Genomic DNA, 16,419 nt, shown 5'->3' with positions numbered 1-16,419 from the left:
AGAGAGTTTGGTCAAGAACTCTTAGCTAAGTTAAACCTGACTTGGATTATTGAGGGAATATGTAATCCTCAGATACTGGTGCTAAATAACTCAAAACAAGATGAATATAAATTGTTTATAATCTGCTTCAAACAAATAATGAAAATTATTCTGAGAAAGAAGTTTGTATTGATAAAGACTTTCTGGGGGCCCAGTGTTTCAGACTCAACCCAGATAGTTAGGTTTGCTGCCTTTGCCAGAGAACCCCTGAACACTTGGAGAGACAGGAAGAAAGACCTAACAAAATCACTGGAAATATCTCTGGTTTACCAGTCGTTCATCTGGGCTTCTGGAACCAACTTTGAAAGACTGGGGTAGCCTGTGGTGCTGAAAGTGGCCACCAAAATATTTCTAGCATCTTTCACATCTTCCAGAATTCAATGGTCACTTTGTTTTCTGGACTACTGATGTTTGAAGGGAGCGATTTCATCAAACAGCCAATTGTCTTCTGTAGGCCTTGGAGAAATCCCACACCTTGGGACGTCATCGTTTTCCTTCCATTTTCTTCCAGCAAACTCATTCACATTCTGCAGTTATTTATTAAGCCACTATCTGAAGACTAAGTACTGGCCTGGACCTGGATATATCATAGTGAGTAAAATAAAAGGTCTCTGCCCCCTGGAATTTAATATTAGAGGAAGTGGAGATAGAGATAGAAACAGAGAGTGCTGAGTGCCCTAAGGGGGAAGGGTTGCTGGGATGGAGACCAAGAGGAGAGGACCCATTTGGGTCCAGGGGCCAGGGCTGGCTTGTCAGAGAAGATAGCCTTCTATCTTAAGCAGTGGAGTGAAGGTGCAAGAACATTCCAGATAGAGAGAACAGCATGAACAAAGCCATTAAGATGAGGAAGAATGCAATATGCCTCAGCTGGGCTCTCAGAAAACTGAAGTGTGCCAAAGGGAAGAGTAGCTCTGGGTTAGGGCAAAGAGGGAGCCTGGGCCCAGCCACGCAGGGCCAGCACCGTGGGGACCAATGCCACAGACCCCTTGGCTATGGTGTGAGAGGTGGTGGGGTGGGTAAGGAAGTAGGGAGACTACTGAAGATGTCATGTCCAGGGGAATGGTGATGATGACTTGGGTGGCAGTAGGGAAAAGAAGATGGGGACAAGTTCATGGAAGATCTTTCTGAGATTGCTGATGGATTGAATGTGCAGGGAAAGAGAGATGCATCCGAGGAGACGCCCAGTTTGTGGAGGTTGGTGGTGCCCTTTAGAGGCAGAAGGGCAAATTGGGGATAAGCTCAGAGACTTATCCCCAGTTGTTTGAAGGGACTGCCCAGGTTCAAATCTTCAAGGTCACAAGCCCAGGTGACCTTGGACAAGCCTCTGACCTTTCTGTGTCTTCTCCCCCTTCCAAGGGGGGTCCTGATAGTACCGACCTCGTAGGGTGGTCTTTGAGGATTAAATAAGCGGATATGGGTAAAACATAGGTAAATACCATGTAATTGTTACATGGGGGAGGAAGTCAGCTTGGAAGGAAATAATGGATATGTGAGGCATAAAAGCAGATGCATCAAGTAGATGTTTGCTACATAAGACCAGCAGTCAAAATAGAAGTCTGGGCTGGATTTACAAATGTGAGAGTTGTTTGCATATAGCCCAAGGGAAGGCAGAAATAACCCCCAGCAGGATTAGAGGGAAAGCAAGGAGATTTTCCATTTTAGAAGTATCTATTCTACAGAGGTCAGGCAAAGGGGATGGGCTGACAAAGAATAAATTCAAGCTGGGGTGGCAAGAAGAAACCCCAGGTAGGGGCCCAGGAGCCAAACTGAGAAGGCACAAGTCTGGCTGGGTTGACCGTGAGTGACACATGCTTCTAAGAGGTCAGGGTTTCTTCTGATTATAATCTCTTTAATGGAAAACACAACCCAAATAGCTTGTGTGTCCCTATCTTCCCAAATTTCTGTATCACAGTGGTCTCTTAGTCCAGCCCAATACCCTCTTCTGATACCATATTCCAGTGCTCTTGCTCTGAGGCTCCCCTGATGAAATAATTGTGTTTAAAAAAGAACAGAAGGGGAGCATGGATCTTTCCTCATTTGAGTGAAACAAGAGGAAATACACACATTTCCTCTGGACCCTTGGAAGTGCTTCACATGAGGCCATGATGTCACTAGCTTCTCTCGCTTCCATCAGGCACCTGAGGCTGCCAATCCCTGCTTTTCTCACCCCCTGCTTCTCTTCGCTGCCCCTGGGTGGAAAGCATGCCTGCAGTGGTGATGGGGAGCCTTCTGTTTGCGGTGAGCTATTCACACCAGCCTGTGGGAGAAGCTGAGGTCCCTCGTGTTCGCCCTGGAGGACCAGAGTGGTTAGCAGTCCTTGCCTCTGGCATCTTACCTGTTGTTTCCTGGGGCTGCCATAACAGTGTTTCACAAACAGTGTTTTCAAACGAGAGAAATGTATTCTCTCACACTTGGAGGCTGGCAGTCTGAAAGCGAGGTGTTGGGAGGGCCATGCTTCCTCTGAAACCTGTGAGGAAGTCCTTCCTCGCCTCCTCCAGCTTCTGGTGGTTTGCTGGCAATCTTCAGAGTTCCTTGGCTTGCAGCTACACAGCTCTGATCTCTGCCTTTATGGTCACATCCTCTCCTGGGTGTCTCTGTCTTCACATGGTTGCCTTCTAAGGATACCAGTCGTGTTGGAGTAGGGGCCTATGTCACTCCTCAGCCTAACTAATTACATTTCAATAAACTTATATACAAATAAGGTCACATTGTACAGTATTGTGGGCTATGCCTACCATATATCTTTTTGGAGGGGCACAATTCAGCCCCTAACACTTGCCTCCCTTGGCCATATTCTGTAGCAGGGCCTTTTTTTAAAAAATGCTTTCTTTGGTTTGGAAAACCACCTCTTACCTGAAAAATTGAGTGAGAAGTCTCACATCTTCCAAGTTATGATATATATATATATATATATACTCTTTTTTTTTTTTGTAGTCTACTCTATTTTTCCTTCTATCATAAACCTTCACGACCCAACAGACTATTTAGACATTGAGCAGAGAGTGATCATTTTCCCCCAGCTCTTTAAGAGTTCCTAAGTCCTGGAGCTTTATATGAAGCATTGATTTGAAAGCTTAATTTTTGGATAGGGCCTTTACAGGACTTTATGAAGTGATGACTGATTTAGCTTTACCTCACCCTCAAGATGTAGCTACAGCAGCAGATGTTCTTGCTGTAAAGCATTTGGCTTTAAATACATTTCTTTTCAACAGGGTTGGCACCTTGTGTTTTTCTCTTTCATTCATTCTTCTGAATATAAGTGTTTTAACTTCTTGCAAGCCCCATATACTTTGCATGAAAAAATGAGTGCAACCAGCCTTCATATGGCCAAGGACAGACAGATCTCTCTTCAGGGGGTGGCAGCAGACAGCTCAGCAGGCCCCCACTGGGTCACACCAATGGCTTCAAGACATCAGGTGCTCTGAGTGATCTCCAAAGGATAGTTTTAGAAGGTCAGACAGAACTCTATTGACATGAAGGTGGTTCAAATGAGATGCAGCCCAGCTTAGTAATCAGGAGCAGAGGCTGAGGAGAATGACCACTTGCTGGCTGTGTGAACTTGGGCAAATTACTTAAGCATCAGTTGCATCATGGTCTGTAAATAGAGTGTATTACATCTGCCTTACAAGTGTACTGTGAGGATTGAATAAGCTCAATGCAAGAAATGTGCTTAGCACAGGACTTGGCATACAGTAAGAAGCAACAATTTTTTTTTAAAGATTTTACTTATTTATTCAGAGAGAGGGTAGAGGGAGGAGCAGAGGGGGAGGGAAAGGAAGAGGGAAGGAATCCCAAGCAGACTTCTCGCTGAGAAGGAAGCCTGATGCAGGGCTCATCTTGGGACCCTGAGCTAAAACCAATAGTCAGACACTCAACTGACTGAAGCGCCCAGGCACTGCAAATAACAGCAATTATAATGTCAAGAGCTCCTGTTAGTCCCCTCCCCCTTTAATTTAGACATTCCTTGCTTTAATTTATTTTCCAACTGGTTTCAGGATTATTGTCCCTTTGGGGGCATCTGAAGGTCACGTTTGAGAAAAGGAAAGCAACCAAGTGTTTAAGGGATGCAGATGGACATCTGATCAAACGTAATTTTTTTTTGGAAAAATAAAACTTTGCTAAGTATTTGTGTCCTACAGTAGCATGACACTTTGTTAGGGTGTTAGGGTTAGTGCAAAAAGAGGAGGTCAAGCATTGATTAGTAATTTAAGTGTTAAAGAAGGAAGCCTGCAATGAAGCAGGCCACGCAAATAGTTTTGTCTGTAAAGATGCCAGCATTCCTGAAACAATGAGCTCATCATCAAATTCTTCTTCCACCTCCCATAAAAGAATCTATGACTTATTTACTCGTTTTGCTTTGGTTTTCTGGGCAGCTGAGAATGGAATAGAGCAGCAGTTCTCAAACTTGAGCATGCATTAGAATCCTCTGGAGGGCTTGTTAAAACACAGATCCTGAGTCTTGGCCCCAGAGCTGTCGTTTCATTAAGACTTGGATGGGACCTGAGAATTTGCATGTCTGACAAGTTCCCAGGTAATGCTGACATGGCTGACCCAGTATCTATACTTCAAGAACCACTAGTGTGGAATCCTGTGAAGCATTGTGATATGATAGAGAGCACAGGGCATTTTAGACACAAGCAGGTGGGTTCGCATTCTCAGGCCATCCTTAGTAGCAGAGCCATATTAAGTAAATAATTTCTCTGAAATCGAGTTTTTTCCATTTTAAATGAGAATAATAAAATCTACTTTGTTAAGGTCATTTTAAGACTGAAATAGGTTTTCTATAAAGCCCTTTGTTCAGAGCCTGGCATGTGCTAGTTTAATAGATTCTATTCATGGGCAGCCCTGGGTGCCCATGAATAGGTGCAGTTTAGCGCCTGCCTTTGGCCCGAGGTGTGATCCTGGAGACCCGGGATTGAGTCCCACGTCGGGCTCCCTGCATGGAGCCTGCTTCTCCCTTTGCCTGTGTCTCTGCCTCTCTCTTTCTCTGTGTGTCTCTCATGAATAAATAAATAAAATCTTTAAAAATAAATAAATTAAAGATTCTATTCTTTTCTTTACTGTAAGATTTTTTTCATAGTTCATGTAAATATTTTTGAATATTCTGGGTAACCAAGTCTATCAAATGAATAATACTGTTTATTTAAATGACTGAAACAGTCTTAAAATTTTCATCAAGATTCTGCTTCAGAATTTCCAAGCCATTTTTCAAACTGGGGTGTGTGTACGTGTGTGTATGTGTGGCTTTTTTCTTTTAATTAAACAGTTCCTGCCTATTTAATTCTTACTAGGTGGCAAATTACATAACACACTGGGAATTTCAACCTTCTCTAATTTTGCACATTGGAATTTAGCATATTTTTATGTGTAGGTAGTAGAGGGCAGTGAAGGTCATGGCTAGAATGGAAATCCTTTTCATGAGCAGTTGGAATCTGACTGCAATTTTGTCTTCTTGGATTTAGCAGCAACCATGTAAATACCTGGGTAGCACAAAATCACCAGGGAACTTCTTAAACAGATAGAGCCCACCTTAACACCTTATTTCTTTTTTTTTTTAAAATTTTTATTTATTTATGATAGTCACAGAGAGAGAGAGAGAGAGGCAGAGGGAGAAGCAGGCTCCATGCACCGGGAGCCTGACGTGGGATTTGATCCCGGGTCTCCAGGATCACACCCTGGGCCAAAGGCAGGCGCTAAACCGCTGCGCCACCCAGGGATCCCAACACCTTATTTCTGAATAACGTGTTCATATGTCTAATGCAGGATTTGATTCATATGCATTTTAAAGAATTCCCCTGGGTACAGACACTACAATTCAAGGAAGACTAGGAGTGGGCTGGAATGGTCATGATTGCATTCAAATACAGATTTTACTGCCTACCTAGCTTATGTGGGCTTGAGCAAATTCTCCAATCTTCCTGAACCTTGGTGTTTTACATGTGAAATGGGTTGCTCTTACTCATCGGGGCTGTTGTGCAGATTACACTAACCCATATGAAGTGTCTTGCGTGGTTCTAGGCATGAAGCACTTAAATGCTCTAATATTGTGGTGGTTCTTTTAAAACGCCAGACACATAAGGTGGACAAATAAATCAACACAAAAGTTCCGAGATGGATGGAACTGAAATGAAGCCAATTGACTCTGTGAATCCGTAAAATATTTATTAAGCCTCAGAGAAAGAGGATTCTCTGAAGATTATGTGGAAGTGACTGATTTCTTACAGGTGCCTTTAGATCAGACACATTTACAACTAGTTTCTGAACTGTTATAATCATTCTTATAGAATTCAAGCTCTCTATTTTGGTTGTATTGGAGCAAATTGTTCAACTTAATCTATTGAATCAGCAGATTATCATTTTTTACTGTGCCAGAACATTTGTTTTGCATTCACTTTAATGTGACAAGATAATGTCCTGTCATGAAAATATTAAACACTTCAAGAGAGCCTAAATGAAGCCATATAAGCACAAGACAGCAGAGCCAATATTGTTCAGTAGCAGGGTAGGAAAATCAGTTTAGAAAGAAAACAATATTACTGTAGAAACGTGTTCTTATTCCAAGAGTAGGAAATGCCATATAAATTCATGTTCACTTGTATTTATCTCAGCACCTTTGTGGTTGTTCTATAGTTTCCTAACCAGTTTAAGATATTTTATTCTTCATAAGATGGTCTTTCCCAGCTTACTGACATGTTTCTAATTTCTGTGTTTAAAATTAGTATCATGGCACTTTTCATTTCCATACTGTTCCTGAAGATCTATGTCAATGGAGCTTTCAAAAGGGAATTTATCAGCTGCAACTGCACACCTGTTAAACAAAGCTCAAGAACAGGCAGTCCTAATGGGGTTTTCATTGTGGATCCTTTGGTGTAGGGTTCCCAAAGGACAATGGTCAGCATTAATTAAAACATCCTAAAAAAAAAAAAAAAAAAAAAAAAAAAAACAACCCATCCTGAAGTCTGTAAACCGCAGTTGCTTCTGTGTGAGGTGCAGTGAAGAGCTTTGAGTTATCACTTGAAAACAATGATACAGGAAATTCTCACTTTCTAATTGCTTTCATGCAGATGCCGCTTTAAAGTAAATATTCTTCAGAGTCACTGGGATTAACACAATTTATTGTTTTAGAGAATAAATGTTTTCTATTTCTAATTTGTTACACAAGAGGGGGGAAGGAGAGGACTCTTTGTATATGTGGCAAATGTCATATTGCCTGCATGTCTGGGAACAGGAGAGTCTCTTGAACCTTGACTCCTTAAGGGAAAGAAAATGTCGCAAATTATGGGTTATGCTTCTAGCATGCATGTGCAACTGCCAACAAAGAGGTCATTTCGAACTAGTGGCACTTTCAAATATTTCCTTCCAGGGTGGACACCGAGGGACAATACACGATTACCCGGGCTTCAGCCCATCAGTGGATGCTGAAGCCATTCGCAAAGCAATCAGAGGAATTGGTGAGTACTGCTTCGCAATTCCTCTCTTCATGTTGAAGCAAATCAGGAAAGTTAGAATTTAAAAGCGCATTGGTTCAGTTTGCCCAAGTTGGCTTACTTGACTAGAGAAATTATAAGGGACTTTTAAAAACTGTGAAGTAGTGGGGTGCCTGGGTGGCTCATTGGATTAAGCATCTGAGTCTTGATTTCAGCTCAGGTCATGAGCTTGGGGTCTTGAGATCAAGCCCTGTGTCAGGCTCCACACTGGATGTGGAACCTGCTTAAGATTCTCTCTTCCTCACCCTCTGCCCCTCCTTGACCACCTCTAAAAAATAAATAAATAAAAATTGTGAACTAAGGAGGAAAAATGCATAAGGCACCAAGTCTTATTAAATCTTAATATTTGCCACGTTTACTTCCTATGAAATGGTATATTACCATCACTGGTACCAACAGGAGTGATCATCATAATAAATTATTATAGATAACATTCCTGCTGATTCTTCCTGGACCTCTTTCCCACCCCATTTCCTAGGGATAAAACACCATCCTAAAGTAGAGTTTATTCCCATGAAACTTTTAGTTCCTTAACTACATGTGTAGGTACATATTGTTTTGCACGGTCTCTAACAGTATAAACTGGAATGATACTGTGTGTTGTGAGTACGTTCTTCTGCAACTTCTTTTTATCCCTTAACATTTTGTTTTTGAAATTTATCCATGTTGCTCTCTGTTTAGCTATATTTCATTAACTTTACTTTCATAGTAGTCTATTGAATTATTATAAGATGGGATATTGATGGAACATGTAAATTGTCTACAATTTTTTTCTATTATAATATAAAAATGCTGCATTGAACATTTCTGTTTATGTCTTGTTGTTTGCTAGCATTTCTTTAGAATATAACAAATGGAATTTCTAGGTTGAAGGTGTTCACCTTCAAATTAACTAGAAATTTTGCCAAACTGCTGTCTGAAATGAATATGCAAGTGAGCATTCCTCCCAACAGTACATGAGATTTACCCTTGCTCCCTATTCTCACCAGTACTTGCTAAGGTCACACTATTCTGATTCCCAATTGAGTAGGTCTGCAGTTGTATCTCATCCTGTATGTGTGTTTGCTTCCTCTCTCCTCCCTATCCACCATGACTGATACGGCAGTCTCCTCCTTTCTTGTTCATTTGCTCCTTCAATGAATTATATCTTCATATCTTGGATTGTCTTCTTCATGATTGGCAAGATTGTTTTTTGCAAATTCTGGGTACAAACTTAAAAAAAAATTACAATCCATGAAAATATCTTCTCCCAGTCTGTGTTTTTCTTTTAACATTGGTTATATGACTTACATTGCATAGAAATTTTAAATTTCAGTGAAATCAGATTTGCCAGTATTTTTCCTATGGATTTTTTTTTTTGTAATGAGCTCATAAAGATATTCTTCTGTATTTTCTCCCCAGAGTTTTACAATCTTATTTTTCACTTTGAGATTTTCAGTCTACCTGGAATTAATGCTTGTGTAAGTTATTTAAAGGTATCTAATTTTATTTTATCTCATGTGGCCAGTTGATTGTCCCAGCACAATTTATCAAATAACACATCTTTTGCACACTGATTTGTAATGCTGCTTTCATCTTGAAAGTTTCTCTATGTTTCTGCTCTGTTTTGCTCCATTGGTCTGTTTGCCTATCCTGTCTCCATACCACATTGTCATGATTACTATTCTAATTTTATAATTAGTGTCTAGCACGAGGAAAGCTTTTCTTGGCCCTTTGCCCTCCACTCTGAATTTTAGGGTCAGTTTGTCAATTCCATGAAATATACTCTTAGGGGTTTTATATCAGTGTAATATTATCTTATTTCTGTCTGTTTGGGTTTATATTTTTTCTGTCATTAAATGGCAGTTATTTCTTCATTTATCTCTATGCCTTCCCTACTTATGCTCAATGTTGAGTAGACTGTTCCATGAGGCTAATGTCAAATTGAATGAAATAATAGTCTTACATTCTATTTCTTTTCTCAATATTATGTTTCTTCACAAACTTTTGCATTTTGGGTTGCAGACCTGATTTGAGATGCTTACAAGGACCATTACTGATGTGTTCTCAGTCCAGAGCCAGGTGTCATAATGGTATTTGCATTAGGGATGTGTCAGATCCAGTCTCTGAACCATGAGGCAGCTTGTTTTAATTTTTGGTCTTGAGCATGTACAAAACTAAGAGGTGAAAAACCTTCTAGCATGCAAACTTCATGCAGCTGCCAGTAGTAGTAGTTACTTTTGAAGTCTAGGGGCAAAGGGCATACAGATGCAGAGAAGGGGTAGAAAATTAGAACAGAGACTTAAGGCAGGAGCTGGACCCTGATGAGCAGGTGTATGAGCTAAGGGGCTTGAGCTTCATCCTGAAGGTTATAGAGAGCCATTAGGATTTCAGCCAAGGGATTGACATGATCAGGCACATTTTACAGAATTTAGTGAGGCAGTAATGTATGATATGAATTGTAAGGTGGCCAAATCAGGAGGCTATTGAAGTTTCTGGGTGAAATACAATGTGTACACAGGGGCAGAGACGAGGACAGATTCAAGAAATGCAGATGATTGCTACGATGTAGGGAGGGAAGAAAAGAAAGGAGTACAGGATGACAGCCAGGATTTTTGGTTAGGTGACTGTATCTGTAGTGATGTCATTGATAAGGGAACATAGAATGAGAGACGAGTGACAGAGGAAAGAGAATGAGAATGAATTCAACCCGAATTCTTCCCTTCCTCTATGCATTGGTTTCAAACGATTCATCATGTTTTTTTTTGTTCACAACAGATATTAAGCATCTTTGGGTTGATGGTGAGTAAAATTACTTTCGTTTCATTTAGGAACCGAAGAGAAAACGCTCATCAGCATTCTGACTGAAAGGACGAATGCACAGCGCCAGCTGATTGTTCGGGAATATCAAGCAGCATATGGGAAGGTACAATTTGATTAACATAACAGCCAGTAAAGAGCTAATCACTATGGATCAGGGATGCTCCTGCGTGATTACACCCGTGGATCTTTTGTTTCAGGCTGAGTATAACAGAAAGTACCTTGTGTATCCAGTCAGTAGCCTGGAGTTTGAGTCCTGGTTTGGCCCTTAACAGGCTGAATGGGCTTGCTCATGTTATTTGATCTGCCTAGGCCTTAATTTTTTCACCTGTTGAGTAAGGAGGGTTGTCCTAGACCAGTGGCTTTAAACTGGAATGATTCTGCTCCCCAAGGGATATTTGGCAATATCTTTGATTATCACACCTGGAGCTAGAGAGTGAGAGGGGAGGATGTTTTTGGAATCAGTGGGTGGAGGTCAGGGATACTGCTAAAGATCCTGTGATGCACAAGATGGACCACACAGCAAAAGAATTATCTGGCCAATTATCTGAAAGACCCTGTCTTAGATCATCTTTGATTTCTCTTCTGACTTTAAAATACCTTTGTAGTTGTATATTTAATTTATTCAGCAAATGAAAATTTACTAAGTAGCAGAAACTATACAAGAACTGTGCAAGGACGTTTGTGGTTTTTCCATATGGTATATTTGTTCAGCAATAAACTCTCTGTGTCAGGAGTCGAGTATCACTCTGGATCTGGGGAAGAGCATTTCAGACAGAAGGCACAGCACATGCAAAAACCCTGAGGCAAAAACAAGCTGAGAATATGTAAAAACCAGACAGACTTCTAATATGGCAGGAGTACAGAGACTAAGGGGAGTAGATGGAAGAGATGGGGTTGGAGAGGGTTAGAATATGCTGGGCCATGGGGTCTTCGTACAGAGTTTAGGTTTTATTCCAAGAATGATACGGAATCATTGGAAGTCTGTAAGCAAGGGAGTACTAGAAACTAATTTACATTTTTGAAAGATTATTTTAACTTCTGTGGCTCACAAACTGTGGAGGGGAAAGAGTGGTAACAGAAAGCAGTCAGGCTGTTGAGACCAGGTGAGAACCGAGAGAGTGTTTTTGGTTTTCCTATTAGGGCATAATATCCTAGGAGTAAAGACTGTGTCTCACTTGATAAAGTTTTGGAATATAGGTGAGGTTTGGTGGAGTGAGATCTGGAGCCGACGACCAAAAAAGAATTCTTGAGATGTCTTTGGTGCAAAATGGTGGTTTTATTAAAGCCCAAGGACTGGACCCGTGGGCAGGAAGAGCTGCTGCCCAGGGCCTGTGAGGGGTGGCTGATTATATACCTGGGAGTGGGAGGGGTTTGAGGATAGCGTACTCTCTAAGGAATTCTGGAAGCACGGTTTCCAGGGCCTTGAGGGGGCCAGCATTGTTGGGGAAAGGTCACTTATTACCATCTAATAAAACCTGAGTCATGAGACCCTTCAGATGTGTACCGGTGGGCCATGTGCTTGGGGGATGATTGTCAACACATGTCTTGGGCATTTAGAGTTAAGGGGAAATTTCTAAAGGAATTTTTGTATGTTAAAGTAGACTTACAGGTCCTGGGGGTCTGGCTAAGATTGCCTTCTGCCCATAGCAAAGTATGAACATCGAGGCAGTTGAGTCTGTAGAGGAATGTCACTCTCCTTGTTTCAAGGACTTGTCAGTGTGCTTTGTCCTCAGCTAGCCCTGTGTCCCCCCGTCATCACTCACCTTTAAATGCTTAGTTCAGAGCAGATGCCCAATACACATCTGTCAAATTAAATTAATTGCCAAGCTTCCTGACAACACACAACACTCGTGTCTAGAAGACACGAATGATACGTTGGCCTTTCAGGATTTCCAAATACGGAGGAAGAATGAGGTGAACGGTGACACCATTTCTCACAGTGGGATGGAACGAGAATGTGTGGAGTCAGATTCAGCTGGAAAGTCCTGAATTGAGGAAAATGGCAGTAGAGTTTAGCATTTAGAGAGGAAACTCCCTCTGGTAATGAAAGCAGAACTATTGACACTTGGCTCTATCTCATTTGTTTTGCCTGCCACCCCCTGCCAAGCCCCCCAGTGGCTTAGTAGATGTTGGGATGTAGCACATTGTCATAGCAATCTGGGAGGCTGCCAGTCTCTGTCTCAGAGCTGAAAATAATCAAGAGCAAGAAAAATAATTCAATAATGCTCCTTTGAATATTGAAAATAACCATGTTGCCTGCCTTCAAGCAGAGGAAACGGACTGTACATATATAATGTGTGAAACAGGGACAAAGGACAATAAGAAGCAATGCCAGCCCCATTATATTTACGGTTTTCCCTGCTGTTGTTGCCGGAAAACTGCTTTGATGACTCCTGGTCCCACACGCTTAGCAGAGGCAGGTGACCAGGCACTGTACTTCCTTCCCTTTTCTCTCCAGGGCTCTTTGGCAGTCATTGAGAAGCATCTACTCATGAAGCTGGGTGTGATTTATAGGGCTCCTCTTCCTCTTCTTCCTCCACCCCAACTCAAGTATTGAGAGCATCTGGGGCCTGGGAATTGCATTTGGATACACAGTTCCTATCTGTGGCACTTATGTAACCTCCTCCCCTGGCTTTCCTTCCAAAAACCTATAAAACAGAACATTTTGGAAGCAATCACAAAATGCAGTGATATGCTTAGAAATATTTCACCATTTCTCTAGTCCCTGTGAATTGGCATGTTTTTGTCTGAATTGATACATTTATCTTTCATGATGTGACTTTAAAGAAAGAAAAAGGAAAAGTACTTCATGCTTTTCTCTTTGGGGTTTTTTATTTTAGGAACTGAAAGATGATTTGAAGGGTGATCTCTCTGGCCACTTTAAGCAACTTATGGTGGCCCTTGTGACTCCTCCAGCTGTGTTTGATGCAAAACAGCTGAAGAAATCCATGAAGGTATGAGCCCAATATGAACCATTTCTGCCTAAAATTCAACTATGTCATCAAGAATAATGATTTACTTCCAGTGCACACTTGAGATATGGGTGTAAATAGGATAGACTTGGATGTCATTCTGATGCTGTGCTACCCAAGTGGTAGAACAATCCTGAAATGGGGGACGATTGTGGAACCTTGAGCCCAAATATTCCCGTGCTGAAAGGATATCATCTTTATCCTAATTTCATTTCCTTGGTTTTGGACTCAGAGTCAAATTTATTACTTTGTTGTCACGGAGAGTAAAGGGCACCATCATCCACCCCATTGCTTAGGTCAGAAACCTAGGATTACCTTTGATCCCTTCTTTCCCTCACTCTTCAAAGCTCCCCAAATCTTTTTTTTGTTTGTTTGTTTTTTTTAAATTTTTATTTATTTATGATAGTCACAGAGAGAGAGAGGCAGAGACACAGGCAGAGGGAGAAGCAGGCTCCATGCACCGGGAGCCCGACGTGGGATTCGATCCCGGGTCTCCAGGATCGCGCCCTGGGCCAAAGGCAGGCGCCAAACCGATGCGCCACCCAGGGATCCCAAAGCTCCCCAAATCTATCTGCAAGTCCATTTGCTCTTCTCCCAAATACGTCTGCAAGTCTATCTATCAGAAATGTATGTGTGTCTCTCAAAATCCGTTACTACCTTTCTAGTTCAACCACGACCATCTCTTGACTGGACAATATCAGTGCCTTCCTAATTGATCCCTTGCTTCTATTTTTGCCCAACTGGAATCCATTCACCAAGGTTTATTGCAAGAAATTTGTTACCTAAGTATGGATCTTACTATGCACATCTAAAATCTGTTGGGCAGGTTGTCAGGAAGGGCAGGCTGAAACTCTTAGCAGAGCTGGAGCTGCTGCCCACAAGTAGAATTTTTTCTTCAGAGAAGCCTGAGCTCTGCTCTTAAGGCCTTTTAACTAACTAAATTGGGCCCACCTAAAATGTTTAATATAATCTCCCTTGCTTAAAGACAATAATGGACTTTAGTTACATCTACAAAATACCTTCATAGCAGCACCTAGATTGTATTTGATTGCATAACTGAGGATTGAAGCCTAGCCAAGTTGATAAAGTTCCATTAAACTGCCCACCACACCCTCTTCTCCCTCTCCCCTCAATCCAATTCTATAGCTACACTGGCCTTCTCTCTGCTGCTTGAACATTCTAAGTTTATTCCTACCTTGAGGTCTTTATATATGATGTTCTTTCTATCTGGAATGTTTTCCCTCCATATATTTTCTATCAGTTCACTCCGTTTTATTTTCTTAATTGCACCTATTACCATCTAAAGTTAGCTTGTCCCCCCCACCCCACTTATTGGTTTTTTTATTTTTTTGTCCATTCAATTAAAAGGCAAATCTCTATCACAGTTGGGAACCTCATCAGTCTTGGTCTGTATCTTCTGTTCTAAGAGGAAAACCTGCAATGAAGTAGGTACTCAACAAATGTGTTGATAAGAACAAGAGGCAGGAAGGAGTCTAGGTCCAAGGAATAAGCTGTATTCTAACTCCTTATCAGAGATAGGACTTTCTCTTCCTTGGAAGAGATATGGGCCCCCAAGAAGCAGTTAGCAAGATGGAATGAAATACACAAGAGACTACCTGGGGGAAATCTTATGAAGGATAAAGAGGAGACAGAGCAGAATAGGTTGGGTGAAGCTTCAGATGGCAATACAGGTCTCTGACACACATAAAAGGAGAGAGGGAGGGAAGGAAGTAGGCTCAGATAGGAAGAGCTTCCATATAGAGTTCTGAGAAAGTTGTGGCAGGCCAATGGGGAGCTCCTGAGCAAAGATTGCCCTTTGGAGAAGTCCCAAGTTGGGCAGAAATGACCCAGCTCTGGTACTTCTTCCATGTTCGGTAACTTGCTGAGAGCAACTTGGAGGGAGCATGACTTGTTGGCAAACTATGGGGCAGATCCAAAGCTATGGCAATTGGAGTCTATGGACCAACTACCTTATTTGCAGCAGATTCTCTTAAAATGAAATCTGAGCAGCACATTTCTATGGCTGCCACGTGGGGGACAGTTGGGCAGATGTAATCATAGGATTAGATTCACCAACAAGGATTAGAAAAATTTCTCTCTTATGCAAAAGAAATCCATAGTGAAGCAGTCCAGAGCTGGGTGTCATAGCACTATCATTATCAGAGACTCAGATTCCTACAATCTTGAGGTTTTACCATCTTCAACCTGTAGATTGCACTTGTTGGCTAAAGATGGCAACTCAATATCTGGGCATTGTATCTTTATCCCAGTCAGCTAAAAAGACAGTAAGAGACAAAGAAGAGTTCATTTTCTCTCTTTGAGGACTCTCAGAAATTGTATGTGGTACTTTACAGATGTTCTATTGATTATCACTTAGTTATATGAATAAACATAGTTCTAAGGGAAGCTGAGTAATACAGTATCTATTTGGGTAGCTATGTGCTAGTTAAAAATTGAGGGTTCTATTACTAAACAAGGAAAGTAAGAGATGAGGTCCTTTCAATTTTGCTGTGAACCTAAAACTAACCTAAAAAATAGTCTGTTTTTAAATGAATTAATTAATTAATTAAAAAGGAGAGATGTTGAGGGCAGCTAGGAACCTCTGCCACAGAGGGACGGAATTCAGCCTCAGTTCATAAGCTGCATTGACTTTCTTTGATCAAGTCCTACTGTAAAAGGCTTGAAGTCGCAGTGTGATTCAGTGATCTCAATATAAACCAAGGCTTGGGGTAACTAGTCCCCAAACCAACTAGGCCCATAACATACATTATTAAGGCTTTAAAAATCTCCCTGTATGAAGATGTTACCTGCTGACCAACTTAGTGCATTGGAGGAATGATGAACTCATTCAAAAAAAATGCAGAGCCCTTTTTAAATATAATGGCATGTTTGAATGCTTGCATCTGCTCTCAAATGACATGGGCTTTTCCTTTTACACTATTTCTTCCCACAATTATTGAATTGATTTTCACACTAAAGTAGGAAATCTTGAAAATTTCTATGTCAGCTTAGATGATTTGTGTTATTTGCATACGAAAACATGAAAAAATGAGAAAACTACTTGAGTGCAATATACAACCTTATGCTGATTTGCTAAAACTTCATCTGTATAAAACAAG

The 16,419-nt window shown here is 41.2% G+C and overlaps 1 protein-coding gene across 6 annotated transcripts in view; it reads left to right on the top strand.

Moving 5' to 3' along the window:
* Nucleotides 1-16,419, top strand: part of ANXA3 (annexin A3) — a 46,724-nt gene that overhangs the window by 7,532 nt on the left and 22,773 nt on the right. For 5 of the 6 annotated variants that reach the window (XM_055313082.1, XM_055313083.1, XM_055313087.1 and 2 more), the window contains 3 exons: nucleotides 7,403-7,490; nucleotides 10,337-10,431; nucleotides 13,169-13,282. In XM_055313082.1, the coding sequence (XP_055169057.1) occupies nucleotides 7,403-7,490; nucleotides 10,337-10,431; nucleotides 13,169-13,282 (297 nt within the window). Of the gene's footprint in view, nucleotides 1-550; nucleotides 631-7,402; nucleotides 7,491-10,336; nucleotides 10,432-13,168; nucleotides 13,283-16,419 lie in introns of all 6 variants that reach the window. The other variant, XM_055313081.1, reaches the window with a different exon arrangement.

The sequence above is a fragment of the Nyctereutes procyonoides genome, unplaced genomic scaffold (assembly GCF_905146905.1).
Source record: "Nyctereutes procyonoides isolate TBG_1078 unplaced genomic scaffold, NYPRO_anot_genome, whole genome shotgun sequence".
NCBI classification, from domain to species: domain Eukaryota; kingdom Metazoa; phylum Chordata; class Mammalia; order Carnivora; family Canidae; genus Nyctereutes; species Nyctereutes procyonoides.
This window is presented reverse-complemented; position numbering and strand designations above follow the sequence as displayed.